The sequence below is a fragment of the Gopherus flavomarginatus genome, chromosome 20, assembly GCF_025201925.1.
Source record: "Gopherus flavomarginatus isolate rGopFla2 chromosome 20, rGopFla2.mat.asm, whole genome shotgun sequence".
NCBI lineage: Eukaryota > Metazoa > Chordata > Testudines > Testudinidae > Gopherus > Gopherus flavomarginatus.
In genome coordinates, this window is record NC_066636.1 from 19009626 (window position 1) to 19035933 (window position 26308).

General features: G+C 54.0%; 1 protein-coding gene across 1 annotated transcript; it reads left to right on the plus strand.

Moving 5' to 3' along the window:
- Positions 1 to 136: 136 nt before the first annotated feature.
- Positions 137 to 25821, plus strand: LOC127038401 (hepatocyte nuclear factor 6-like). The gene is made up of 2 exons (XM_050930994.1): positions 137 to 1070; positions 25518 to 25821. The coding sequence occupies exons 1-2, from the start codon at positions 137 to 139 to the stop codon at positions 25814 to 25816; spliced, it is 1233 nt and encodes a 410-aa protein (XP_050786951.1). The 3' UTR covers positions 25817 to 25821.
- Positions 25822 to 26308: the final 487 nt, after the last annotated feature.

The window sequence follows — 26308 nt, forward strand, 5'->3', positions numbered from 1 at the left end:
CTCCCATCCCCACTGATAAAGGCAGAGAGGTTTCCTCAGACCCCCTTGAAATCTGGCAAGCCCTTCCCTACACTCAAGAAACGAGAGATTAATGAGTCGCACGGTAGATAAAGAGAGGATGCACTAGCCTGCAGCCATGAATGTCCAGTTGGGTTTGGAGAACGCCGGGGACATGTCCAGCCAGGACCAGGAGCTCATGCACAGTCAAGGCAGAGCCTTACATTCTGCTCTCCACAGACCTTCTCTGGTGGCCTCGGTGCTGGACGGCAGTGAGTATCACCGAGCCGAGCACCACCTGGCTACCTCTTTGCACCCGGGGCTTGGCTTTGGTGGGGATTCGCCCACTGGGGCCACCAACAGCTACACCACCTTGACCCCCCTGCAGCCGCTGCACGAGAAATTCCACCACCAGCACCATCACCACCAGTGCTTGCCGGTGGGCAACGTGATTGGGAGCTTCACCTTGATGCGGGAAGAAAGGGGTCTGGGTTCCGGCGGTAACTTTTACAGCCCTTACCACAAGGATCTTGGCATGGGGCAGAGTCTGTCGTCTCTGCCCAGCCCTAACCTGACCCCCATGCATAGCTATGGCCACTCTGCCGGACACTTGGGCAACGAGAAGATGGTAGCGGCCAATAACTTCGAAGCCCACCCTGCCATGTTTGGCAGGATCGACCAGCACTTTTCCAGGGAGCTTTCCCCTTCCCAGAACTCTACCATGGGATCCCCCAACAGCATGGGCCAGCACCCCTATGGCCATGCCAGGCCGGACATGAATTCCAGACCCAACCAGCCTATCTCCACCCAAACCACCGTCCTCTCCAGCCAGCTGGAGGAGATCAACACCAAAGAAGTGGCCCAGCGGATCATCGCTGAGCTCAAGAGATACAGCATCCCCCAGGCCATCTTTGCCGAGAGGGTGTTATGCCGGTCTCAAGGCACCTTGTCAGACCTCCTCAGGAACCCTAAGCCCTGGAGCAAACTTAAGTCCGGGAGGGAGACTTTCAAAAGGATGTGGCGCTGGCTGCAGGAACCGGAGTTTCAGAGAATGGCAGCTTTAAGGTTAGAAGGTAAGATATTTTTTATGAGCATGACCAGGAACTGAGCCTCGAACAATACAGGGCTATATGGCGCTGCCGCTTGATTTCGGAGAGAGAGCCAAGGTCACCAGCTCTGTGACTTTGCTAATCTCTTTGCAAACTGGAAGGCCTGAACGAAGCCTCACTGCATCAATAATTACACCCCGAGCCTTTATTGCTTGGTAATACGAATCATAGCTATTGATTAGAACTTGCAATGTACACACCCACGCTATGGGGGGTGGGGGTGAGTGGGTTGCAAAGGAATCTCTGGATGCCTTCTCTCTCCTGCATTCCCCTGTATTGTTTCGGGGTGGTTTCAACATAAGCACAAGAGGCTCCATCTTTTTTTTTCTCCACCTGCTTTCTGTCCTTTTATGCTGGTAAAGCCATTTTGTCACCTCACCCCGTAGCCTATTGCTGCTCCTCGTGCTGCCATGGTGTAATCGAACATCTCAGCCTCCCGGTCAAGATGGAGACCTCGTTCTCAGCGGTTGTGTGCCCTATCCCGTGGCATGGAAGCCTCAGCCAAAGCGGACGGGAGTCTCCACTGCTTTCCATGAGCTTTGGATGGGGTCCACATGACCGTGAAGAGAGTGATGTTTCTGTGCTGATGTTGTTATTGTAGGGTTAGTGTGAGGAAGCTGTAGGGGAAAAACTCCAGAGAGAGAGGATGGGAGGGGACCGCCTTTTTCATTGACCAACCCCCCCCCCCCGGATTTTCTAAAGTGCGGGCCAGAATTTCAGCTCGTCTAAACCAGCGTGACTCCCATTGGCACAATCCTGATTTACGCCAGAGTCCTGGTTAGGCAGGCCAGCTGGATCAATCTCCAGGTCCATCTAACCTAGTAGCTGACCGGGGCCAGCACCAGATACTTCAGGGGGAGGTGTAAGAAACCCTGCAGTGATGAGACAACCTGGTGTAGGAGCTTCTCCCCCACTAGTCTAGAGCATGGTTTAAGTCCTGAAGCAGAAGACTCTTAAGCACACGCTTAACGATAATCGCATGCTTAAGTCCCATTAAAATCAATGAAACTAATACCCTTTTGTAGGGAGGGACTTTGCTGAATTGAGGTCGGTTAAGGATTTGACCCTTATCCAAAGTGAGGCTCCTAAATCCCTATTTAGGCTCCTAAATGATTGGCCTGATTCCCCCACTCCCCTGAGCCCTTATCACTGGGAGCTGGTGAGTGTTTAGCGCTTCCAAAAATGAGACTGCTTATTTCGTGCCCTTGCTACAGATCTAGGAGCCTAATCTTTTTTGTCCTTCGTTTTGAAGAATCTTGGCCCAAATCTTGGTGGCCGGTGACCCTTCATGTCATCGCTGTAGTTCAAGGAGTTTGCATGGCTGCTCAGAATGATTCTGCTGCTTTTTTTTTTCCCTTTCTCCTTCATGCTTGCAAGGCTCCCCCATCATCTTCAGCAGGGCTGGTGCATTTGAAAAGCAAAGGCGGAGGCGGGGTGGGGGGCGATGCAAGGCATTAGCTGTGTTTCAGGCTCTCGGCCTGGTTCCGATCTCTCAGAGTTTCATCCCGGTGAGCCAGTTAGCCGTGGTTTTGTGCGTATGTCTATTAAATGCCATGTGACAACGGTCTTGGCCCCATCATATGACACAGCAGGGCCCTGCGATAACAGCGTCTCTTTGCTCGTTAGCCGCTAATGAGGCTTATGGCACCACTGGGAAAAGGGAAACAAAATTGGGGTGTTTGTGGCTGGTGGTAATGATATTTAGACCCCTGAGGACTCCTCTGACCCCCGGGTTTTATTGACATCTCTTAGCAGGAGAAGGAGCCGGCCTGGGCAACAGGAAACAGCAATGAGCTCAGGAACTGAGCTATAGCATCAAATCCCCCGGTGGCTGCCGTGAGCTTTAGATCCGGCATTTAGTGATTTTCAAAGGCATCTCTCTCCCCAGTCACACGCTGTGTTTTCCGTCCTCCGGCTTTTGCCTGGATCGCAGCACAAGACAGACGACTGCGTTTATTCCTGCCAGGGCTCGTGGGAAAGCAGAGGGCTTCTCTGGGGTGCAGTTCCACTCCCTGGTTTCCCCCACAAGCGCGTTTATTCCTAGGGCTGGGGACAGCGGGGGTAGGGGGCTGCACTAGGCTTTTCCTCACCTCTGATTTCTAGCATCGACTAAGAAAGCCATTGGCGGGAGTTTCTTGTCGCAGTGCCCAGGCCCTGAGGTTAGCGCCGTGAAGGCCGAGGGCCAGATCCTGTGATGCCCAAAGCACGGCAGAGGGGTGGTTGTGTTGTCCGGATCCGACTCCTGAGCCATGCAAGCCAGTGCCCCCCGGAACTGTCGGAGCAGCCTCATGGCTGCTTAACATTGGGCAGCAGCGGCTGTCTTCGATTGTGTCCTCTGCTGTGGAAGGGTGGGCAGCCCGGAATGAAGCTGTTGACGTGGGGTGGGGGGCAGAGAAGGGTATAGAAGGCCCCACTGCACACCAGCCCCTGGGTTAACCCAGTCGTGACGAATGTCTCTCAGTACCGTCGGTTGTGGGCTTGTGTTGCGTGATCTGGCCTGCGGACGGCGACCCTGGTCTACATGCAGGCAGGCGCTGTCTCTAGGGTAGAGCTGGTGAGCTCCAGGGACTTAGCTGCAGCCCTGTGTTAGCAACCCTGGTTTGGCTGGGCTAAGAGAAGCATTTCGCTTCCCGCCCCGCCAGCTGGAAGGGTTGGCTTGGGGCCGAAACCTCTGGGTTTGCAATTCCTATGCTCCCTGGACTTGCAAGTTTGAACCCCAGTAGAGTCAGCTCTTCTCCACACCCTTCTGGGAGATATACATTGAGCTCCACGTGGCCTGTCGCCCTGTGGCTGAGCCCCGGCGAAACCCAGGTCTGTCCTGCATGGATGAGAAAGCCCACCCAGATCAGGGGAGTTGCCCTCACAGATTTTGAGGCCAGAAGGGATCTGTTAGATCATCCAGTCTGACATCCCGGAGCACAGCTGAGCTCTAGCGTCTCTTCTAGGCAAGCAGCCAGTCGTGATCTGAAGATATCAAGCGATGGAGAATGCACAACTTGCCTTGGCCGTCTGGTCCAATGGTTAGTCACCCGCACTGCCAATAATGGGAGCCTTTTTTCGAGCTTGGATTTTTCTCATGATGCATTTTCCCACGAGACCAGTGGTTCTCAGCCAGGGGTGCACATACCCCTGGGGGTAGCAGAGATCTCTCAGGAGGCGCTCAACTCATCTAGATATTTGCCTAGTTTAACAACAGGCCACATAAAAAGCACCAGCCAAATCAGTACCAACTACATTTGACAGGGGTTTCAGACCCCGAGCAGGAATGTCTATGCTACAATTTCTAGCCCTGTAGTGCAAGCCCAAATCAGTTGACCTGGGCTCTGAGAATCACTATTGCGGGGTTTGGTTTGCAGCGGAGACTTACCCTGGGTCTCTCCCCATAAGGCATTTTCCCCAGGCCTCAAATCCCTGATTTTTGTGGCTCTTCTCTGCCCCTTTTTGAAGTGTTCAGCATCCTTTCTAAACGGTGGTTGCCAGAACTGGCTGCAGTATTCCCAGAGCAGGGAAATCCCATCCCTACTCACTACTTCCCCTGTGTTTATGGCCAAGCACGACACGAGCCTTTTTCACCACAGCATCACACTGGGAGCTCATGTCCTAGTGTCTGTCTCCTGTGAGCCTTAAATCCTTTTTCAGTCACTGCCTTCAGCCCCCGTTCCGTAGCTATGGCCTCATGTCTGCCAGTTCAGTTGAGCCCTCCGCCACTGTTCAGCATGCTGCAGGCTAGAAGGTTGTTTCCACCCCAGAGGTGGCTGGCTGCTGGTGATTTGTTAGGTTGCTATTTTTAGTTACACCCTAGCGCCTCAGAGCCGTAGTCATGGACCAGGCCCCCACGGTGCCCAGTGCTGTACAAATACGGAACAAAGAGAGGGACCCGCCCCCCAATCCAGTCTTGTTTTTCCACTGAGTAAGAGCCACCCATGAGATCAGCCCTTGTGCTTTGGGCTCTGAGCTGGCCCAGAGAACATGGGAGACAGAAAGGACCTGGGCACCTTCCTCTACTACTGACTCTGAAGCGGTGCCCGGCATGGAGCCTGGCAGGATTGCACCCCTATTCAACAGCACCTGCGTCCATCTGCCTGCTGCCCATCAGCAGCTGTGCTCATGTGCCACCAGAGGACTCGCGCCCATCAATCCCGTGTGGAGCACTCGCGCCATTACTGGTGGGAAGCGAGCTGCAGGGAGGCGTTCAGGGGGATCAGGATTGGGATATGGAGGCAATCCCTATTTCAGGAGGAGGCTAGACTCCAAATCTCTGGTTGGGGGAAGCTGCAGTTCGATGGGGCAGGGGAGGGAATTCAGCATCAGGGATTTTGGCCAGGTGGGAGAGACTTTTTGCCAAGAGAAGCCAGGCTCGCCGGGGTCCATGGCGAATCTTGACTTGTGAAATGGGACCCTCCATGCTGAGGTATCGGGTTTTGCACAGAGACTGTCGTGCAGCGTAAATTGGAAGCTTTGCACAGATCCGATTGCACCGCACGCAGTGATGCATTTCCCAGAAAAACAGCCCTTGTCAGCAGGCACTGCTCCCTGTAATAAAGTAGGGGCAGGACTCCTGGGTTCTCTCCCTCCCCCTGGCATGTGGGGTCCCCGGAGTGGGTCCTTTCACCTCTCTGGGCTTCTGCTTCCCCCTTCTCTCCAGATGATCACTCATACGGAGGGGTTGTGAAAGCCGATCAACGTCTGTAAAGCGCTTTAAGGCCCCAGGATGAAAATGAAGCACGGGTTTTGTGCCACGCCCCTGTGGCAGGGTGAACTTCACCTTGGCGGAATAGTAATGTTTTTATGAAATTTTAAAACCAAACAAAAACTTAATGGGAAAATAGGTTGGTTCCCCCCTCCACTTTTTAATATAAACTTTCCAGTGTTGTGTCAGTACAGCAGCATGGAGAGCCGGAAAATGAAACTATCTAGGAAAGCTACTTTTGCTACCCAAAGCCGAGTAAAGGGGAAATGCAGAGCATCCCTGATGAAAGTCAATTAGGGGTGTGGGGATGTGTATTTATCTTATCTTAGGGTTTTATACTGTTGCCTGTCAGCATGACATCAGATCACCTTCCACATAAAATTAACTGCATGCATATATTTATACAGAAAAAGAGAGGGAGATTATTTACATCAGTGGTTCTCAAACTTTTTTTCGTGAACCATTTGAAAATTGCTGAGGGTCTCGGCAGACCACTTAACGATCTTTGCAAATGTTGTTTGTACCATTAGCCAACTATTGTAAAGTGCTTTGGATGAAAGCCCTATATAAAAAAATTAATAATAATTAACAGTTTTTGTTCTACAATTAAAAGCACACAACTCCTATTTTAATATCAGGAGTCTTACCTTTCTAATGCGATGGTTGTGCCCTCTCTCCCCTGCTGCGGCAGCCCTTGAGCTGGGGCTGAGAAGGAGGGGGGTCTCTCCCCTGCCACAGCAGCCACAGAGCTGAGGCTGGGAAGAGGGGGGCGGGTGTCTCTCCCTGGTAGCCACAGCCCTGGACCTGGGGAAAGTCGCCTCTTTCTCTGGCCTCCATAGCCCTGCATGTCCCAAATTGTGCCCACCATGTCTTCTCACCCCACTGTCCCCTCCTACATACTTCCTATGCCCCCACCCCAAGGCCACCACGTCACCTTACATGTGTGTCCTCCAGGGTCCAGGCACCTAATCAGTGGAGCCACGTCTGCGCGGCTCCACTAATTAGGTGGGTGGCCTTCATTCTTGTGTGCGGCTGCCCAGGTGCGCACCTTAGAGGGAACTATCCGCGGACCAGAGTTTGAGAACCTCTGATTTAAATACATTTAGCTTCCAAAAGATGCAGATCGTTGCCTAGTGGGAGTTTCAAAAGTGCCCACCTGCATGTTCAGGTGCCTAAAAAGCTTTACGAATCTGGCCCCAGGACGTTTTAAAATATGACAAACGATTTTAGACACAAGCACCTGGCTCCATGGGCTCCTGAGGTCTGACTGGGGCTCCTAGGTGCTATCACAATACAAATAGTCAATAACAGGGTCTCCGGCTGTCAGATGCCTGTCTTGATACCTGGTTTTCGGAGAGTGGGAACTCAGGCCTCTGTAAAATGTCTCGGGTTGGGCTTGCAAAATCACTAGTCCTTTTTGCAAAATTCTTGGCCTTACACGTGTCACTTTTAGTACAATCAGCTGTTACCATACTCTGGGATGGCACGGAAGGTTGGTTGGTTTTTTTTTAAAAAATTGATTTCACTTGAAATGCGCCTCTCTTTAGATTATTCCTATTGATTTAAAACTCAGTCTCTTTACTGCTATGTGGCAGACACACAGGGGCCAATCCTGCTCTCGCTGAAGTCAGTGAGCATTGTGCTATTGACTGCGATGGTGACTAGCTGTCGCAAGATCCAGCATCTCGGACTCCTGAGAGTAGCGTTGCTGAGTCTACTGCGATTACTTTCAGGGACAAAGGTTGTAGGATTTGACCTGTTGTGCTGCCAACTCTTTGCAATTTTATTGACTCAGCTCCTGGAGTCAGGTGATGCAAGAATCTTGCATTGCCACTTACTTTTGTTATTTATTCTCTTTAACCTTTGGAGTTGTTGAGAGAAGTTTGCATATGTGACCCTTAAAGGTCCAAGAGGAGATAGCAAATAAAAACAACCCAGGATTTATTCTAGTTAAAATTCCACGCTTTTTGATCCAATCACGTGATTTTTGGGGGGGAAAGGGCGTTAACTTATGTTGTTTGATTGCTTGGGGTGGGCAATACTGACTCCCTACAAATTTAATAGCTTTCCCGAAACAGTGGGAAAATTACAACTGGACATCAGCTGAGATCTTATTAATTTACGGGTCCAATTCTGCACTATTAAAGTCTATGTGGGTTTTGCCATTGTCTATAACGGGTGCAGGATCAAACCTTTCTAAGCTGAAGTTACAAACGAACTTGCGGGACTTTCTCTGTTTCAGCCTAAAGCAGCCCCTTTCCAAAACTCAGTGTGATCTGACTTAGGGCTCCTAGAGGGACAGCGGTTGTTAGGAAAAATACAGTAATACTTAGAGGCCACTTCTCCGCCTGAAGAATACATAATAAAAAGTTGGCCCACACTCGACCTTAATGTGTGGTTTGACCTTTTATCTCCAGCTTCCTTAGATAAATGTGCTTTGGATTTACAAACAACATGCAGTTGCGACAAGGCTGTCAAAGGGGAAGGTATCCTGCCTAGCCTGAGCCTCCAGAAACTCAGATTCGTCTGGTACCTGGGGTTTGGGACCGGACTGTCTTTTTTGTTCCTATCTGTGTGCAGCACCTAGCACATGGGGGCTGAGGTCCAGCCAGCCAGGGCGCTGAACCGGGGTTCAGGAGGTCAGGGATCCTGCCACTGATCCTGCGCGAGTTGCTGCCCCCTCTATGCCTCAGTTTCCCCTCCCTCCCTTTGACTTGTCTCTTTAGCTTGTAAGCACTCTCTCTCATCGTAGCAAATGGGTCCCAGTTTTGACTGGGGACTGTAGACGCTACCGTAATACATCTCTGACTATGTCTGTCCTTTGAGCTGGGGTGTGGTTGGAGCGTACTAACAGTGGAACGTAGCCTGGCTGGGCACGGGCCAGGAGGGGTTAACGGCCCCAGTATGATCCTGCCTGAGATAGGAGGAGGCAATACTTGGGGCCTCTAGCCCCTCTGCTCTGTTTTTATCGTGCAAGCTCGATAGCAGCCAACATCAGTATCAAGCTGGAGTCACGCCTCCGGCTTGAAGGGTGTCCAGACCCTATGTCCTAGTTTAGCTCGCTGAGTCAACTCTCTGCCCTGGGTGCCACCTCCGTTTAGTCTCCTGAGGGCGGGGATACTTCCGTCTAACTCTAGTTCTGGCAGGGGTGGGCAAACTTTTTGGCCTGAGGGCCACATCTGGGTATGGAAATTGTATGGTGGGCCATGAATGCTCACGAAATTGGGGGTTGGGCTCAGGGGTGCGGCCAGAAATAAGGAGTTCAGGGTGCGGGAGGGAGCTCTGGGCTGGGGCAGGGGGTTAGGGTGCAGGTATGGGGGTGAGGGCTCCAGCTGGGGGTGCACGCTCTGGGGTGCAGGAGGAGGCTGGGACTGAGAGGTTCGGAGGGCGGGATGGGGATCAGGGCTGGGACAGGGGGTTGGGGTGTGGGATGGGGTCAGGGGTGCAGGAGGAGGCTGGGACCGAGAGGTTCGGAGGACAGGATGGGGATCAGGGCTGGGACAGGGGGCTGGGGTGTGGGAAGGGGTCAGGGGTGCAGGCTTTGGACAGCGCTTACCTCAAGCAGCTCCCAGAAGCAGCGGCATGTCCCCCCTCCAGCTCTTACGCGGAGGTGCTGAGCACTGCCCCATCCAAAGGTGCTGCCCCAGCAGCTCCCATTGGCCATGGCTGCCAGCCAAAGGGAGCTGTGGGAGCTGCATGGCGCCGGGCAAGACCCGGACCCCACTTGCTGGCAGGAGCTCAAGGGCTTGATTAAAATGTCTGAAGGGCCGGATGAATCCCCCGGGCTGTAGTTTGCCCACCCCTGGGTTATGGGGATGAATGTGGGGGCAGCTGGGAAGTGTTCATGGCCCAGGCTATCCAGGAGGTCAAGGGGATGATCAGGAGGTCCCATCTGACCTCTGAGTCTAAAAACAATACAGACCAGGGCTATAGCCGTATAAGTAAGAGTTGGATTTCGAATTGCTTATGGCCTTAGCCGTGTGAAAACAGATACCACTCCAGACTTCAAACCCAGGCCAAATGGAGCCACATGCTGGCAACTCATAATCAGTAAAAACTTTAATGCACCAAAGCATAATAGTGGGTAGCACGTCTCATCTACGGGTCTCCCAGGAAGGTGAGTATCGTTAGTCCTGTTTTACAGATGGGGAAACTGAGGAACGGAGCAATGCTATGGGCAAGACAGCAGGTTAGGGATGGAACCCAGGAGTCCTGATTCCCAGGACCCTAGTTACCTCCCACAGCAGTTCTGTACCATTTTTCACCTTAACTGTGCTTTACAGACATTAATATATCCTCTTGACCCCTTCCAGAGCTGGGGGAAAACTCTGGGATTGGCCCAGCAGCCTTTCAATCAACCGGTGTTTCCTCCTCTAGGTGTTCAGGTCTGAGTCTCTGTGACCTGGCCGTCTTCACGGGCACAAAGCGTGATTGTCCTGACTTGGTGGTGTTCGCCCCTGCCTGGTGCTAGGGAGTTCACAAGGGGCAGGGCTCGGACGGCTGGCTGAAGGGTGTGTGGGGGGCCAGGAGAGCAACAATCCTCCTGATACGACGTAGCGAGGAACAAACACCGAGCTAGCTCTGTTACAAATGTGCTGACAAGGCGTCAGTCCCACAAGCCGTTCTGTGCAGGAAACCCCCACCCCAGAACCCCATTCACGTTAACCGGGCTCGGTGCGGGTGCAGGGATCAACACACAAAGCTTAGCTTCCCGGGCCTAGGACCCCACACGGTTAAACACCCAAGGCTGCTACTTAACAAACCGTACTTTGTGCTGCAGGGGGTCGTCAAATACTGATAATCATAGACGATCGGGGTTGGAAGGGACCTCAGGAGGTATCTAGTCCAATCCCCTGCTCAAAGCAGGACCAATTCCCACTAAATCATCCCAGCCAGGGATTTGTCAAGCCTGACCTTAAAAACCTCTAAGGGTGGAGATTCTACCACCTCCTTGCATAACCCATTCCAGTGCTTCACCACCCTCCTAGGAAAATAGTGTTTCCTAATCGGGGCTGGCTTTAGGCTGATTCGCCCGATTCCCAAGAATCGGGCCCCGCGCCTATGAGGGCCCCGTGCCTTAGACACTTTTTTTTTTTTTAAACTAACCCCGGGTCCCTAGCTGCAATCTGCTCAGGGGTCTTCCGTGGTCCCGCTCCCTTGAGCGAAGCACAGGCGGGAGCGCGGCAAGCGCTGCGGCCCCGGCTGGAGCCCCAGCCGGAGCATGGCAAGTCCCGCTCTCCCGGCTGGAGCTCTGGCCGGAGCGCGGCAAGCCCCGAGGCCCCGCTCTCCTGGCTGGAGCCTCAGCCGGAGCGAAGCAAGCCCCACTCTCCCGGCTGGAGCTCTGGCCGGAGCGCTGCAAGCCCCGAGGCCCCACTCTCCTGGCTGGAGCTCTGGGCCTTTAAATAGCCTCCAGAGCCCTGGGGTAGTGAGGGGCTCCCGGGGCTATTTAAAGGGTCAGGGCTCCAGCTGCCTCATCTGCCACCCCGGTCCTTTAAATAGCCGCCAGAGCCCCGGCACCCCCACGCATTCTCCAGGGCTCCCACGGCTATTTAAAAGGTCCAGGGCGGGGTAGAAGCTGGGGAGCCCCGGGCCCTTTAAATAGCCCCCAAAGCCCTGGGATATCAGGGAGCTTGGGGGCTATTTAAAGGGCTGGGGCTCCAGCTGCCTCTGCTGCACCCCCTGCCCTGCCCACACCAGCCCCACTCCCCCTGCCTGCAGCCAGCTCTGCACCCCGTGCCCACAGCCAGTCCCTGTCAACCCCCCTGCATTGTCTCCAGTCAACCCCTGCCACACACCCCTGTGGCCCTGCCCAAAGCCAGCCAGCCCCACACACACTGCTGCCCGCACCAGCCCTGCACACCCTGCCCTGTCTCCAGCCAACCCCTCCTGCACCCCCCTGCCTGAAGCCACACAGCCTCACAGTCCTCTGTCTCCAGCCCTGCAAACCCCTGCTGCATCCCCCGCGGCCCTGCCTGAAGCCAGCCCGCCCCACACACCCCCTATCTCCAACCAGCCCCACACCCCTTGCCCTGCCTGCAGCCAGACCCTACCTCCAGTCAGCCCCTGCCCTGCCTCCAGCCAGCCCCATGTCCACTTGTGCCCTGCAGTTCCCAGGGCAGTAACCCTGCATACCTGCTTCAATGAAGGGGGCAGGGAGCAGCTGGGACCCACACATGTGAAACAGCAGTCATTAATAACCAATCAATAGTATATATGATGGAATGTACATAATATATAATTTTATTATTTATATAGTTATGGAAAGTAAATAATACGTGAAAGAAATGAAAAGCTTTTTTTTCCACTCTTTTTTTTAAGTCATCCCTGCCAGGGCCCCGCCAAAAATGTTCGAATTGGGCCCTGCACTTCCTAAAGCCGGCCCTGTTCCTAATATCCAACCTAGACCTCCCCCACTGCAACTTGAGACCATTGCTCTGTAGCAGGCCATTGTTACTCATATTGGACTAGAGCCTTAGAGACGCCATTGGGCATGGACACAGAGTGAGAGGCAGTCTCTGCCCCAGAGGGCTTAGACAAGACTGATGAAAGGTGTAGGGGGGGAAGGGAAACTGAGGCATAAAGTGTGAATGTCCCACTCCCCAAGTCACTCAGACTGGCCCATGGCAGGGCAAGGAATAGATCCGGTCTGGTGTCTTATCCCTTAGCTCTGAATGGTGAGTAAAAATGGCATGGGTAAAGAGGTAATTGTAACGAAACTGTAATAGTATGAATGCTCTGCTGTTACAGCTTCCCTGGGAAATGGAGAGAGGTGGCAGCTTTGCGGGCGCGTTGCACTGGGAGTGCACAGGTCATGAAGAGCATCGACACCTCCCCACACACTCTCCTCCGACTTCCACACCAGAGCCTCTTGGCCTGTGCGTTTCAGTGCAGAAATCCAGGCCCCGGGGGAGTCAGGCTGGCCATTCCAACCAGCCCCGCTTCCCCCCACCTCCGCCGCATTGAGGTGCAGCGCGTCCCCTTTGCAGAATCCGCTCCAGTACGTGAGCCACAGACAAAACACCGGGCCTGGCTGCTGCAGGGGAATCGAAGAGGGAGGCTGCGAATCGACAGCGGGGAGGGCGAGCAGCAGTAGCTGCAATGGGGGCTAAACAGAACTGACTGGAAAACAACTTAGTTGCCCCTGCTCCCATAAGAGCCAGGCTCCTGATTTGAAGGGGAGCAGCCTGGCGGATAGAGACAGGGGTCCCGATTCTTGTGCTAATAATGCTGGTGTTGATCCATTGAGGATCCGAGCCAGAGGCCACTGAAAAAACATGGAGATTTGCTCGCGTAAAACCAGGGAGAGACCAGAACTGGGCCCAGTTTGTCAGCCCCGCTCTTTGGAGCGATCTCTGGTTTGGCTGCCACCTGGAAACCAGAACCAGGTGCCACTTAGGCCAGGCTTCCCCTGCCCCACACATCTCTCCTCCCCATGCATCTCATCCCTGCCCTGGTGAAACCCCCTTCAGGGGTCTAGGTCTGAGCTCCACAGCCTGGTCGTCAGTGACCCAAAGCTGTTGCCCTCTGATGGCTGCTCTGGGTGCAGCGAGTTGTTGGTTCTCAGCCCCTGTGATCAGAGACAAAAACATCCAGCACCATGATGATGCCCTTGGAGGGCAAAATACCTGAACCGGCTGAATTGAAATAAAAAATTGGGGGGTGGGAATCTTCGTTTCAAGGCAACACAAAATGTCCAATGAAAGTTGAGTTTTCTGATTCAATGGAAAAAATAGTTTTCGGTTAAGAACTAATAGGATTTGGGGAGAGGGGGAGGTTTTGGTTTGGCCCCTGCACCAAAAAATCCAGTGGTCGCTCAGCATTATTTTGAAATGCAGGAATATTCCCTGCTGGAGCCCTTTGGGGCTGGAGGAGAATCTGAATTCTGCCCGACGTCGGTCAGAAGGAATAATGTGGTATTAGGATTTGTGCTTTTCTGGGCCGCTGTCAAACTCACCCAGAGAGCAAACAGTCTAACAGCTGTCATCCTTCGCCCTACAAGCTCCTGTGATTGCAGGGTCTCATAGCACTTTCCTAGCATCGGTTAATGAAGTCATTTGCAGGAGGGGAGGGTCAGCACCCCCAGTTTACAGATGGGGAAACTGAGGCACAGAGAGGGGATTTGCTTGAAGAGACACAGGAAGTCCGTGGCAGAGATGGGAAACCCACACAGGAATGGGGGATGAGACTGGGAATCCTGAGTTCTGTTCCCACGTGCGCCAGTTGCTTCTTTTCTGTGAACTCCACTGTCCCCATCCCCAAAACAGGGCAAAAGATACTGCCCCTCCTGTGGGTGGGTGGGGCACTTTGAGAGTCTTACTGGAAAGGAGCTGCTATTTGTGGTATTATAAACACACCCCTTTCCTGGAGCTGAGAATAGACCCCAGTTGTCCAGTCTCCCAGTCGCCTCCTGCTCTAACCACTAGCCACGCTTCCTAGTCTAGTGTCAAAAATTAAAATGAAACGTTCATGTTCCTAAGAGACAGAGCAATTGACTCCTCTACTGCTTTAATTAGGAGATGCTCTGTAACCTCGACCGAACGGCTGGGGTAAAAGCTCAGGGGGTGGGGGAGACACTTGGGAGAATGAAGTCAAACAGCTAGGAATTGGCTGGGCTGAACTTTGCCAGGGAGAAAATTTTCCCTGCTGTGGCAGCTGCTGCTGCTCTGTCCTCTTAGGATCTGTGCAAATTTCTGCTGGGTGAGCCATAAGCCGGACTTCAAGTAATTAGCCAGAGGAGAGCCGCTCTAGGTTTGATGGGCAGGTCGAGTCAGGATGCTGGCTGTGTGCAGACAAAGATAAGAGAGGGGAAGGCTGGTGGGGGACAGGGGGTTAAGCCAGTAGCTTGTGGCTTAGGAGGTGTCCCAGGTGGGCTCAGTTCCTTCTGCCACAAACTTCCTGAGAGTACCTCTACGCTGCAGTGAAAAACCCGCAGCTGGCTTGGGCCAGCTGACTTGGGCTCGGATGCAGGGGGTGTTTAATTGTTGTGCTCATGTTCAGACTCGGAGCCAGAGTGGTGGGAGGGTCCCAGAGCCTGGGCTGCAGCCCTGGGCCGGACCTCTACCCTAAGGGTGCATCTACACTGCAAAAAAACCCATCCCCTAAAAACCATGGCAACAAGTCTCAGGACATGGCTTTACAGACTTGCAATGGCCCTAAAAATAGCTGTGTGGCCGTTCCTGCTCAGGTTCTGACACCAGGTTTGTGGGGGGGGGGTACCCCTGGGATATCTACCCTGCCTTGTGAACCTGCATCTGTGGACCCCGGGCTTGTGGACTCAGTGTTTCCAAGCATTCATGCTGTGTTGTAAACCTGGGTTTGCGGTTGCTGGACCCGTGTCTCACAGCATCCACACTGCCTTGCGCAAACTTCCAGCTCAGGTCTGCGGCTTGAGCTGTGTCCACACTGCAAAATAACAGGGCTTGGATCGGAGTCTCAGGCTCAGACACCCTTCCAAGATTTGTGTAGTGATGGATAGGGGGGCTGAGGCTCAAACCTGAGTGTGAAGCCAGCTTTACAACACAGGGGTTCTCAAACTTTTGTCCTGGTGACCCCTTTCAATAACAAGCCTCTGAGTGTGACCCCCCTTTAAATATATAAAAAAGTGTTTTTAATTTATAACACTGTTATAAATGCTGGATGTAAAGCGTGGTCTGGGGTGGAGGCTGACAACTTGTGACCCCCCATGTAATGACCTTGTGACCCCCTGAGGGGTCCCGACCCCCAGTTTGAGAACCCCTGGTGTAGACGCACCTAGACTAGCTCCTGAAAGGTATTTACGTGCCTAACTCTCATCGCTTTCAATGGGGAGTTACCAGCCTGCAGACCTCTGCGGAGCAGGGCTTTAGTCTCTCTGGGTATCTCTACACTGCGGGATTATTCCAATTTTACATAAACCGGTTTTGTAAAACAGATTGTATAAAGTCGAGTGCATGCGGCCACACTAAGCACATTAATTCGGTGGTGTGCATCCATGGTCCGAGGCTAGCGTCGATTTCTGGAGCTTTGCACTGTGGGTAGCTATTCTGTAGCTATCCCATAGTTCTCGCAGTCTCCCCTGCCCCTTGGAATTCTGGGTTGAGATCTCAGTGCCAGATGGGGCAAAAATCATTGTCGTGGGTGGTTCTGGGTAAGTGTCGTCACTCATTCCTTCCCCTGGGAAAGCAACGGCAAACAATCATTTCGCGCCCTTTTTCCCTGGATTGGTCTGGCAGACGCCATAGCACGGCAGCCATGGAGCCCGTTCAGCTTTTTTTCACTGTCACCGTATGTGTACTGGATGCCGCTGACAGAGGCGATACTGCAGCGCTACACAGCAGCATTCATTTGCTTTTGCATGATAGCAGAGATGGTTATCAGTCATTCTGAACCGTCTGCTGCTATTGTAAATTGGCAATGAGATGATGGTTATCTGTCCTTCTGTACCGTCTGCTGCTATCATGGGTGCCCCTGGCTGAGGTCGGCTGGGGGCTCAAAGGCAAAAATGGGAATGATTCCCTGAGTCAATCCCTCCTTTATGATATCTAAAAATAGAGTCAGTCCTGCCTAGAATATGGGGCAAGTGTACTAGAGAACCAGTGTATCAGAGAGCACAGCTGCTCCATGTCAGATCCCGCAGAAATGATGAGCTGCATGCCATTCATGGGGGATGCCCCTGCAACAACCCCACCCGTTGCTTCCCTCCTCCCCAACCTTCCTGGGCTACCGTGGCAGTGTCCCCCTCATTTGTGTCATGAAGTTATAAAGAATGCAGGAATAAGAAACAGTGACTTGTTAGTGAGATAAAATGAGGGGGAGGCAGCCTCCAGCTGCTATGATAGTCCAGGCAGGACATTAAGCGGTGTGGGGGAGAGGAGCGCAGCCTCCAGCTGCTATGATAGTCTAGGCAGTACAGAATCTTTTCTTTACACATGAAAGGGAGGGGGCTGATTGAAGCTCAGCCCCCAGTTGCTATGATGAGGACAGTTACCAGCCATTCTGTACCATCTACTGGGAATGACCAGGAATCATTCCTATTTTTACCCAGGCGCCCCCCCACCCCCCGGCCGGCCTCACCTCACCTCACCTCACCTCACCTCACCTCAGGCCAGCCAGGAGTATTCAGCAGCTATCAAGCACATTGTACCATCTGCTACTGAGGAGGGAAGAGGAGCAGATACTGCTCTTTACTGCCACAGCATCGCGTCTACCAGCAGCATTCAGTACACATAGGGTGACATTAAAAAAGTCAAGAAATGATTTTTTTCCCTTTTCTTTCACGTGGGGGGGAGGGAGTAAATTGATGAGCTATTCCCTGAACCACGCCGGACAATGTGTTTGAACCTACAGGCATTGGGAGCTCAGCCAAGAATGCAAATGCTTTTCGGAGACTGCAGGGACTGTGGGATAGGTGGAGTCCTCAGTACCCGCTCCCTCCATGAGCATCCGTTTGAGTCTCTGGCTTCCCGTTACGTTTGTCACGCAGCACTGTGTAGCCTGGAGATTTTTTTTCAAATGCTTTGGCATTTCGTCTTCTGTACCGGAGCTCTGATAGAACAGATTTGTCTCCCCATACAGAGATCAGATCCTGTATCTCCCGTACGGTCCATGCTAGAGCTCTTTTTGGATTTGGGACTGCATCGCCCCCCGGGCTGATCAGAGCTCCACGCTGGGCAAACAGGAAATGAAATTCAAAAGTTCACGGGGCTTTTCCTGTTTACCTGGCCACTGCAGCCGAGTTGAGATTGCTGTCCAGAGCGGTCACAATGGTGCACTGTGGGATACCGCCCAGAGGCCAATACTGTCGATTTGCAGCCACGCTAACCCTAATCCGACATGGCAATACCGATTTTGGTGCTACTCCTCTCTTTGGGGAGAAGTACAGAAACCGGTTTAAAGAGCCCTTTATATCGACATAAGGGGCCTCGTTGAGTGGACGGGTACAGCCTTAAATCGGTTTAACACTGCTAAAATTGGTTTAAATGCGTAGTGTAGACCAGGCCTCTGTTCCTAGTTCCCCATCCATACAATGCAGAGAATAGTCCTGCCCTGCCTCCCAGGGGATGGGGCGGATAAAGATGGTGAGATGCTGTGATGGGAGCCAGATGGAGAGACAGAACCCCATTGAGTGCTCCTGGACTTATCAGCTCCCCTGGACTCCTGTATCCCGCTGATTTGTTATTGTAGGGTCTCCTGAGGAGGCCTGCTCACATGGGGTTGTTGATGGAAGGTCAATAAGCTCTGGGAACGCTGGCTCTGCCCATGTCAGCTCTGGAGGCAGTTAACGGGGGTGGGGGGACATTATGTTTCAGTGGGGGAGGGGCATGGCTGCAGGGATTAACAGACTCCATGTCCACTGAGGATGCGGGTGGGGGCAATGAGTCAAATCTTCCCAGCCCGCCATCAAAGGGGCGGCTGCTCCCAGCCAGAGCAACTCTGAATGCTGGGCAAGGAGAAGCCCACAACGGGAGAATTTCACAGAGGGAGCCAGTGCAGATCTCTGGCCCAGTGGCTTCACACTGAACGGGGAGTGGCTCCTGCAGCCGGGCAATCCCCAGTGCCCCATTAAAGCAAAGGAGCAGGGTATCTGTGTTCTAGTCTCTGCTCTGGGAGGGGAGTGTTGCCTAGTGGTTAGAGCAGGAGACGTGGGCTGGGGGACTCCATCTTCTGTTTCCAGCTCCTGCGGAGAGCATGATCTAGCGTCTGGGCCTGGGATCCAGGATGCTTGGGTTTTGATTCCTGGCCCTGAGTCTCTGCACACCCTCGGGCAGTAGCATCCCCCTCCGTTTACCCATCTCTCCTAACACCCCACAGTGAGGGGCTGGGAAAGCACGAAGTATTGTTGCAATCCCTTGGCCCATTGGTTCAGCGGGGCTAGGTACCAGATGGACGTGGCAGGGACGCAGACTGGCGAGCAGGGCAGATGCCAGACTCCATCCATGCTGCAGAGACTCAGACTCAATCCAGGCTGCCATTGGGGAAGGGAGGAGGAGCAAATTCCTGACTGGTTTCCACCCCCCCACCCCCCCAGGGTGCTTTATTTAAGGGAAGCCATCGATTTTTTTTCTCTCTCTCCTCCTTTCAGTCAGTCAGTGACAGTCACAAGCTAGTAGTCAATAGCCCACAATTCCCTGCGCCCGATTCCCCAGGGGGGCTTTTCTGTCAGGGAAGCATTGATTTGGATTTGCCAAAATTAGCCCCCTCTTTTTGCATCCCCCCCTTTCCCTCTCCCAGCCTGTGTTTATCGTCTATGCAAAGCAATGGCAAAATTCTCTACAGAGGCGAGTTCCTGGAAGTCATTTCTCGTGCACAGGGTGGGTCTGGGAGCGGCCTGACAGTGGGCGTACTTACTCTCCTCTGAAATGAGCTGCGAATAAGAACCGGGCCCAGGTGGGAGACAGCGTCAGCAGAGATTCTTCCTCTCAGCGGCCTTAAAACCCAACCTGGCCATGGCAGCCTGGTAGCCACAGGGCCATGATGGAGGCCATATTGCCGGAGTCTCGGGCCAGCCAGCCTTCCTCTGGCGGGTGGAATCTCCATGCTTAGAGGTTTTTAAGGCCCTGCTTGACAAAGACCTGGCCAGGATGTTTTAGTTGGGGATTGATCCTGCTTTGAGCAGGGGGTTGGACTAGGTGACCTCCTGAGGTCCCTTCCAACCCTGATATTCTATGGTTCTATGAAAGAGATCAGGCCCTTTGGACTCAGCCATATCTTCTCCGCGGGCCAGGGGCTGGTTTTTAGCTTGGTATGGTTGTAATGCATGGATGTAAATGTACATTTGTACATTTTAGCTCGGTATGCTTTCCTATCCTAGCGGAGATGCTTAAAGGACCCGTTGGCTGTTCCCAATGTTTGTCCTCCTGCAGGGCTGGGGAACCTCCCCCAGATATGGGTCTTTTAAGGCTTGGGGGCTGAATCCAGTTGGGAAAGGATTGGCCAAGGGGTTTTCGGAGCGGGGAGACAGAGAGCAGGAGAAGTGACCTTAAAGGACAGCAGGTTGCGTGGGAATGGCGGAAGCAGGCGCAAAGAAAACGGGGAGAGAGGCCATGTGGTAGGAGCATGGTCTACCCGGCCACAGGTCCCCGTAGTCCCCACTGAGTGCAGGGGGCTGCTCCAGAGAGCAGAATTGGCCCTCCTGGGGGTGATGGTTTGGGACCTGGTGTCCATTGCCCTGCCCCAAAGTGTGTGTAGTGGGGAATGCTGACTGGGGAGCAGTGCCTCCGCCCCCGGCACAGGTATAAATGCCTGCGAAAGTAGCAGGGCAGCCAACCTTCCCAGGCGAGAAGGAGAAAGGTTTCATTCTTTACTTGGGCACTGACTCTCCCAGCCCCTCGCCCTCCCCGGTGTGTGGGGTCCGGTGACCCCCGTGCCCCTATGTCCGGAGAGGATCCTACTAATCTGTCTGGCCTTCCCCATTGCCATGGCAACCCCTCCTGGGCTATTTATCTCGGCAGCGTGATTCACAGCCATGCTCCCTCACTGCCTGCGTTTGTCTGGGCCATCGACAGGTCCTAACCATTATGTCACTTGCTCCTCTCCCGGCACCTCTGTCCCAGTGCCTGGGTACAAGGACTAGAGCAGGGACGACAGGCCGGATCCCCCCAGCACCAAGGGAACAGGCTGCTCTGGTCCTTTAGGCCAATTGCAGTGGTAGGGTGGCTGGAGCTGACCCAGTAGCATTTGGGCACCTAAATCACTTGGGCTTCTTGGGATTCCAGCCTGGAATCTTAGGGCCAAAATCCCCCTCTCAGTCACACCCATGAAATGGGAAAGTCAGTGAAACTGAAGGAAACTGGAGAGGAGCTCAAAGCCCTGACTGAGATCTGGGCCCTGTTGTGCCAGGAGCTGCCCAGACACAGAGTAACCGAGATCGGGGCCCCATTGCATCAGGAGCTGCCCAAACACAGAGTGATCGAGATCAGGGCCCTGTCATGCCAGGCGCTGCCCAGCCACGTCTCTGCCCTGAAGTCTAGACAGACAAGTGAAGGGTTATTATACTCATTTTAGTGGCTGGGGAACTGAGGCACAGACAGAAGATGTGACTCGTCCCGGGGAGCCTCCCCCCAGCTCCTGCCAGACCCAGAGGGAGCTGCAGATGCCTAATGCCTGGGAAAAATCAGGCCTTCAATTTTCTGCCAATCCAGCCATCTTGTGAATTTCCTGCTATGGGCACATTGTGACACTGCCAGCAGGGCTGTTATGAGAGCAGGTGGGGAATATATTGGTGGGAGAGGGGGAGCAAACAAGGAGGGGGAGTGAGACTGGGGTTGTGATTGGCTCTTAACAAGAGCAAGACACAAAATGGGGAAGGGGGGGAGAGAGTTTCTTTGCAAAAGGCTTTGAGATCTTCTGATGGAAGATGTCCCAAAAACAAAATCTTGTCCCCTGGGCCCTCTCTTTTTTTGAAGCCAGTGGGGCTGGTCACTGCAGGGAGGCTGGGTTGCTTGGCTAGGAGGAGACCAATCCAGACCAGGTGGACAAGTCCTGTCATCCCGGTGTTGCTCATTAGAACTAGGGATTGTCACCAGGATCACCCCTGTCCATCATGGATCCAAACTCCTCCCTGTCGAAGTTTGAGGGTGTTCAAAGCCGGCCTCTGAATTTCTGTGGCTGGCGCTCATCTTGTGTCAGACTGTGGCTTGGGTGGGGTCTTTAGGTACTAAGACGGGAGACATCCGCCTCCCCCCGCCACACACACACACAAAATAGCTATTCGTCTTTTCGGGGCCTCTTTGACTTTGAGTAATGGTGACAGGGTAGCGGCTGCCTCGTGCTCTAGGGCAGCTGCTTTGGCTCAAATCAGGCACCCTCAGGGCTGGATTAAGGCACCCAGAGGGGCGATGGGCCCCAGTGCCCGCTGTAGCTTGAAGGAGGCGGGACGGAAGAAAAGCTTGGAAATGGGACTGATGCCTGTCCAAGTTTGCAGCCAGCCTGAAACAAGAGCTCCAGGAGGCATGAGCAGCGGGAACTGCCCCGTTCTGCTTAACTCTGGGACCTGCTGCAACCCCAGTGGGAGATTCGGGTTCTAACCAACAGAGCAGGGAATTAATCTGAACCAGCATAGCTAGGTTTCCAGTCCCCTGCTGAAGGAGACTATGCTCCTTTCAAACTTCCCCCAGGGCTGCTGAGAGAATCCTTCCCCCCGCAAATGCCATCCGTGGCTGCTTGAAGCCCAGCCCGGCAAGGGTTAACGCGAAGTAGGCTGTTGTTTGCAGACGCGCTGCTTGGATCTGATCAATATTTTCTATCAGCGTGCAGCCCCAGATGAGGAGCCAGGCAGGGAGTGGGGGTGGGGTGGGGGGGCTGGCTGGGAGCGGGGGGGCACAGAAGGAACTGGGGGAGGAGGAGGGGAAGGCAGGGCCCTCATGTTTCACAACTGTAAGACAGAGCCATAGATCATCACTGTACGGCGGTGCCACTTGGGGAGAGACGTGTCTGTACAGCTGGCCTGGTGGCTGCACAAGGCAGCAGGCTGGGGGGGGGCAGGGGGTGTCACCTCACATGGTACACTGCCAGGGGGCTGACAGAGGCGTGTGCAGGGCTCTGGTTGAGGGCTGGCTGTCTCAGGCAGAACCCTGGTGTTGAAGACACCCCCCTAGCTCCCAGAACCCAAACACCAGCTGTTGCCATGGCCAGGCTTGCATGGGACAGCCCTCTCCCGCTGTTTCACACTAACAGGGGATTTAGGATCCTCACCAGTCATTAACCCATGGCCAGATCCTGAGGTCTTGAAGCTCCACAAACGTTAAAACTGAGCAAGGGAAGCAGGTGAAAATCCATGGGGCCTTCGACCAGCCCCACTTACACTGGCTAGACCAGCAGGTGCATACTGGGAGGATGGGCTTGGCATGCAGGGCAGCATTGCCAGCTCCCATGCCATTTGGTGCTTAAAATCCTAGCTCCTGGAGTCAGGTGATTCTGTCAGCTGCGTCTCTAATGGGTCTTTTTCATTCTCACAGCCGCCCCGCCAGCTGGTTTCAGCCCAGCTGCAGCCTCCCTCTGCAGTTCTCCTGCTGGGAACTACAAAGTCACCTTTTTATCCTTTAGCGACTGACTGAGGCCCAGACTTCCGGCAGACCTAGCCACTGGGCTCTCAGTCCCGGCTAAACCAGGTCCAAGGACGGCTGAGCCCAGCTCCCAGAGCCAGTCTTGGAACAGGTTTGGTTGAGTGACCTTCAGGTTGGTCCAGTGGTTAGGGCACAGGCCTGCTCTGTGCCATTCCCTGCTCTGCTACAGTCACTTGGCCGCACTGTGCCTTGGTTTCCCCATCTGCACAATGCGGGTGATCGCCCTGCCCTGCCTCACATAGGGATTGGGAGGATACAGCCATTAATGATCATGAGGTGCTCAGATACTAGGCTAAAGAAGAGGCACAGCAGATAAAAGGGACAGTTGCCCGGTGACCCTCTGCATCAATCAGACATTTGCTGGACATCCCCTGGCCTCGGTTGTACGATACGGAGTCGGAAGGGCTTAGCTGGCCTTAATGGGTTGCAGCCTGTCTTTATTTCACTGGGAGGGTGGTGTAGCACTGGAATGGGTTCCCTAGGGAGGTTGTGGAATCTCCTTCCTGAGAGGTTTTTAAGGTCAGGCTTGACAAAGCCCTGGCTGGGATGATTTAGTTGGGGATTGGTCCTGCTTTGAGCAGGGAGTTAGACTAGATACCTCCTGAGGTCCCTTCCAGCCCTGATATTCTATGATTAGCTGGGCCCTATCGATCCAAGAGCCTTGCCCATGAAGCACTGGACTGAGGACTCCTAAAATAGGGCTGCCTGCCTTTCAGCCAGGATTGGTGGCTGAATACAGCAGCATTTAACATCTCACACCCCAACACACACACGCACGCCAGCCTCTTGCTCCATCACTTGGCTCCCTTGGCCCATCCCATCCATCATCCCAGACGTGACTCCTGAAGTGCCTAATGCAATATTAGTGGCGGGCGGGCGGCTGGATGAGGCTCTAGCGAAATGAAGTAGCGGTTCTTGTGCATCATTGGTTTCCTTAGCTGTGAACGGTTATTGACACCCTACCTGAAGCCGGGCGGAGGTTACTCACCCGGAGCGGGTGGGGTGGCTGCTACAACCTGCGTCAGGCTGCGATTACGTGGTGTGTGGCAGGAGAGGGTGACATCCCTTTAAATGGTCGGCAAGCCCTGTGGCAGCGCTCACCGGGGGCTGTGTTTTCGAAGCTAGCTGGAGTAGCAGCCTTGGGAGCTAGGACTGGCACAAGTCAATGTGATTACTTAGGGTCCAGCTGTGTCCGTGTGGTATCGGCGTAGGTTGTGTCAAGAGCAGAAGACACACCAGAGTGGCGCAGGTGGCCAGATGAGCAGGGCTGGCCTAGCCTAGGGGATCGAGGGCTCTATCTGGGACGTCTCTAGTTTTCTTTATCATGGAGTGATCTCAGCCCTGGTGAAGGATACCGCGTTGGCAACCCCGAAGCCAGAAGGCCTCCACAGAGCATGGGTGGTGGGTGGCCAAGCTTCAGCGCTCTGCCCCATGATGTGTTCGTTTTACCTGGACTTCAGCAGCTGAGCTCCTAAGTGGCGTCGGCCTGCTCGGCCCCCTGTTATAACAAATCCCCTCAGGATTCCAGTCTCCGGGGGTATTTTGTCACCCGTTAGGCCTAATGTTTCACGCCAGTTCTGGTCCGGCTTCACACATCTCTGGCTCTGCAGGCATGAGGCGAACTCAGTCCTTGAGTTATATCAGGAGACCTGTTTGTTTGGACAAATTCAATCTCTGTCTGTCTCACGTCTTCCCCCTTGCCCATCCTTGGTTGTTGTTCTGGGTCATTCAGACATCTCCTGAGCTCATGCTCACTCTGTGCAGCTGAGCTGACAATTAGGGGAAACTCATAGGCCCGGCTATGGCAACAGAGTATGAGTTGTCGGGGCAGGGCCTGGTTCTCCCTGGGTGTCCGTGCGGCGCCCGGCAGCCCAGGGACCTGAGCCCCGTTGGGGGCTTGTGTGATATAAGTTTGCACTGGTATAAATGACTGTACAAGGTGCAGGGCAAAGGAGACTTGTCCCCGGAGGAGGGAGGAAGGAAGGAGACTGGGACATGACCTAATGCCGAGGGCGAGTCTCCTTTGCCCTGCACCTTATGCAGACATTTACACCAGTGCAAACTTATATCCCATATAGTCCTCCATCTGCCACTGCGAGGTTCTGACCCCTTCTTCTGAAGCAGCTGGTACTGGCCCCTGTGGGAGATAGGATAGCAGGCTGGCTGGACCTTGGTTCTGATCCAAACGAGCAGTGCCTATGAGCCCATAAGGCTACTCTTGTGGTTAAGGAATCCTGGATCAGGGCTGGATGAAATTCCCATCCCCTGCCAGGGGATCAGGTGTCCCTTGCTGGGGCAGGCACCCTCCTCCTTCAGGGCAAACTCCAAATGTGGGTCAGGAGGAAACTTCCCATGGGGCAGGTTAGCCCTTTGCTGCTGGGTTTCTTAGCAGCTAGGAAGCTGGACAAGCCCCTGCGCTAATCCAGCAGGGCAGGTCCCCCCTCGAGTTGAGCTTATGGCTGAGGATCTGGAGTGGGGCTGGGGGCTCCAAGCAGCGTGTGGGAAGCTCGTCAGGGCTGGGGGTAGCGGGAAGATTCTAGTCTGTGTGGTTATTGGCTGGGCTGGTTCCCTGGCACTAAACCCACCCAACCCGCCCACCCGTATGCCCAGCTCCAGCACCTCTGGGCAGCTGCTCCGCGCCCCTCTGACCGCGTCTCCTCTTCTCTCCCTCTGCCGCAGCCTGCAAAAGGAAAGAGCAAGAGCAAAGCAAAGCCGACAGAAACCACGTCCCTAAGCGGCACCGGCTGGTCTTCACGGACATCCAGCGCCGCACGCTTCATGCCATCTTCCACGAGAACCAGCGGCCTTCCAAGGACCTGCAGGTCACCATCGCCCAGCAGCTGGGCCTGGAGCTCTCCACCGTCAGTAACTTCTTCATGAACGCCCGGCGCCGTAGCCTGGACAAGTGGCTGGAGGAGGGACGCCCCCCAGCCTCGGGGGCCCACGCCGCCTCCGCCGTCACTTGCACCAAAGCCTGAGGGGAAGCCAGGGGGCCGGACAGGGGGCACCGCGCCAGGCTGGTGTCAATTGGGTGGGGTTTGATGGGGCTGGGGGGGTGTCTTTTTAATTTCTCTTCTCTGGTGGTTTCTTTCCCCTTCCCCTGCCTGAGGAGGTTTTTTTTGTTTTTTTTTCAGCTGTTTCAACAGAACCCACCTGGCCCAGATCCTCAGCTAACATGAATCAGCTCTTTTGCACTGAGTGGGGCCTTGCTGATTTACCCCAGCTGGGGATCTGGCCCCGCTGACGCCAATGCAGTGACGCTGATTTACCCCAGCTGGGGAGCTCAGTTTAAATAATCACAGGCAAGCTCCTCAGCTGGGGTAAATGGGGCCACACTGATTGGCACTGGCTGGGGAGCTGGGCCCCCTAATAACTGTCTGGGAGGCAGGGGAAGCATCTGGCTGAAGATTTGGGCACCTGGCAGAGGTTGTGGCTCTTTAAAAAGCATTTGTTTCCCCTTGATGACTGAG

Bases quoted from the DNA above. Each gene is read 5' to 3' on its own strand.
- LOC127038401 (XM_050930994.1), top strand. From the start codon at position 137: ATGAATGTCCAGTTGGGTTTGGAGAACGCCGGGGACATGTCCAGCCAG. The intron at 1,071-25,517 runs GTAAGATATTTT...CCTCTGCCGCAG, and splicing joins GGCAGCTTTAAGGTTAGAAG to CCTGCAAAAGGAAAGAGCAA.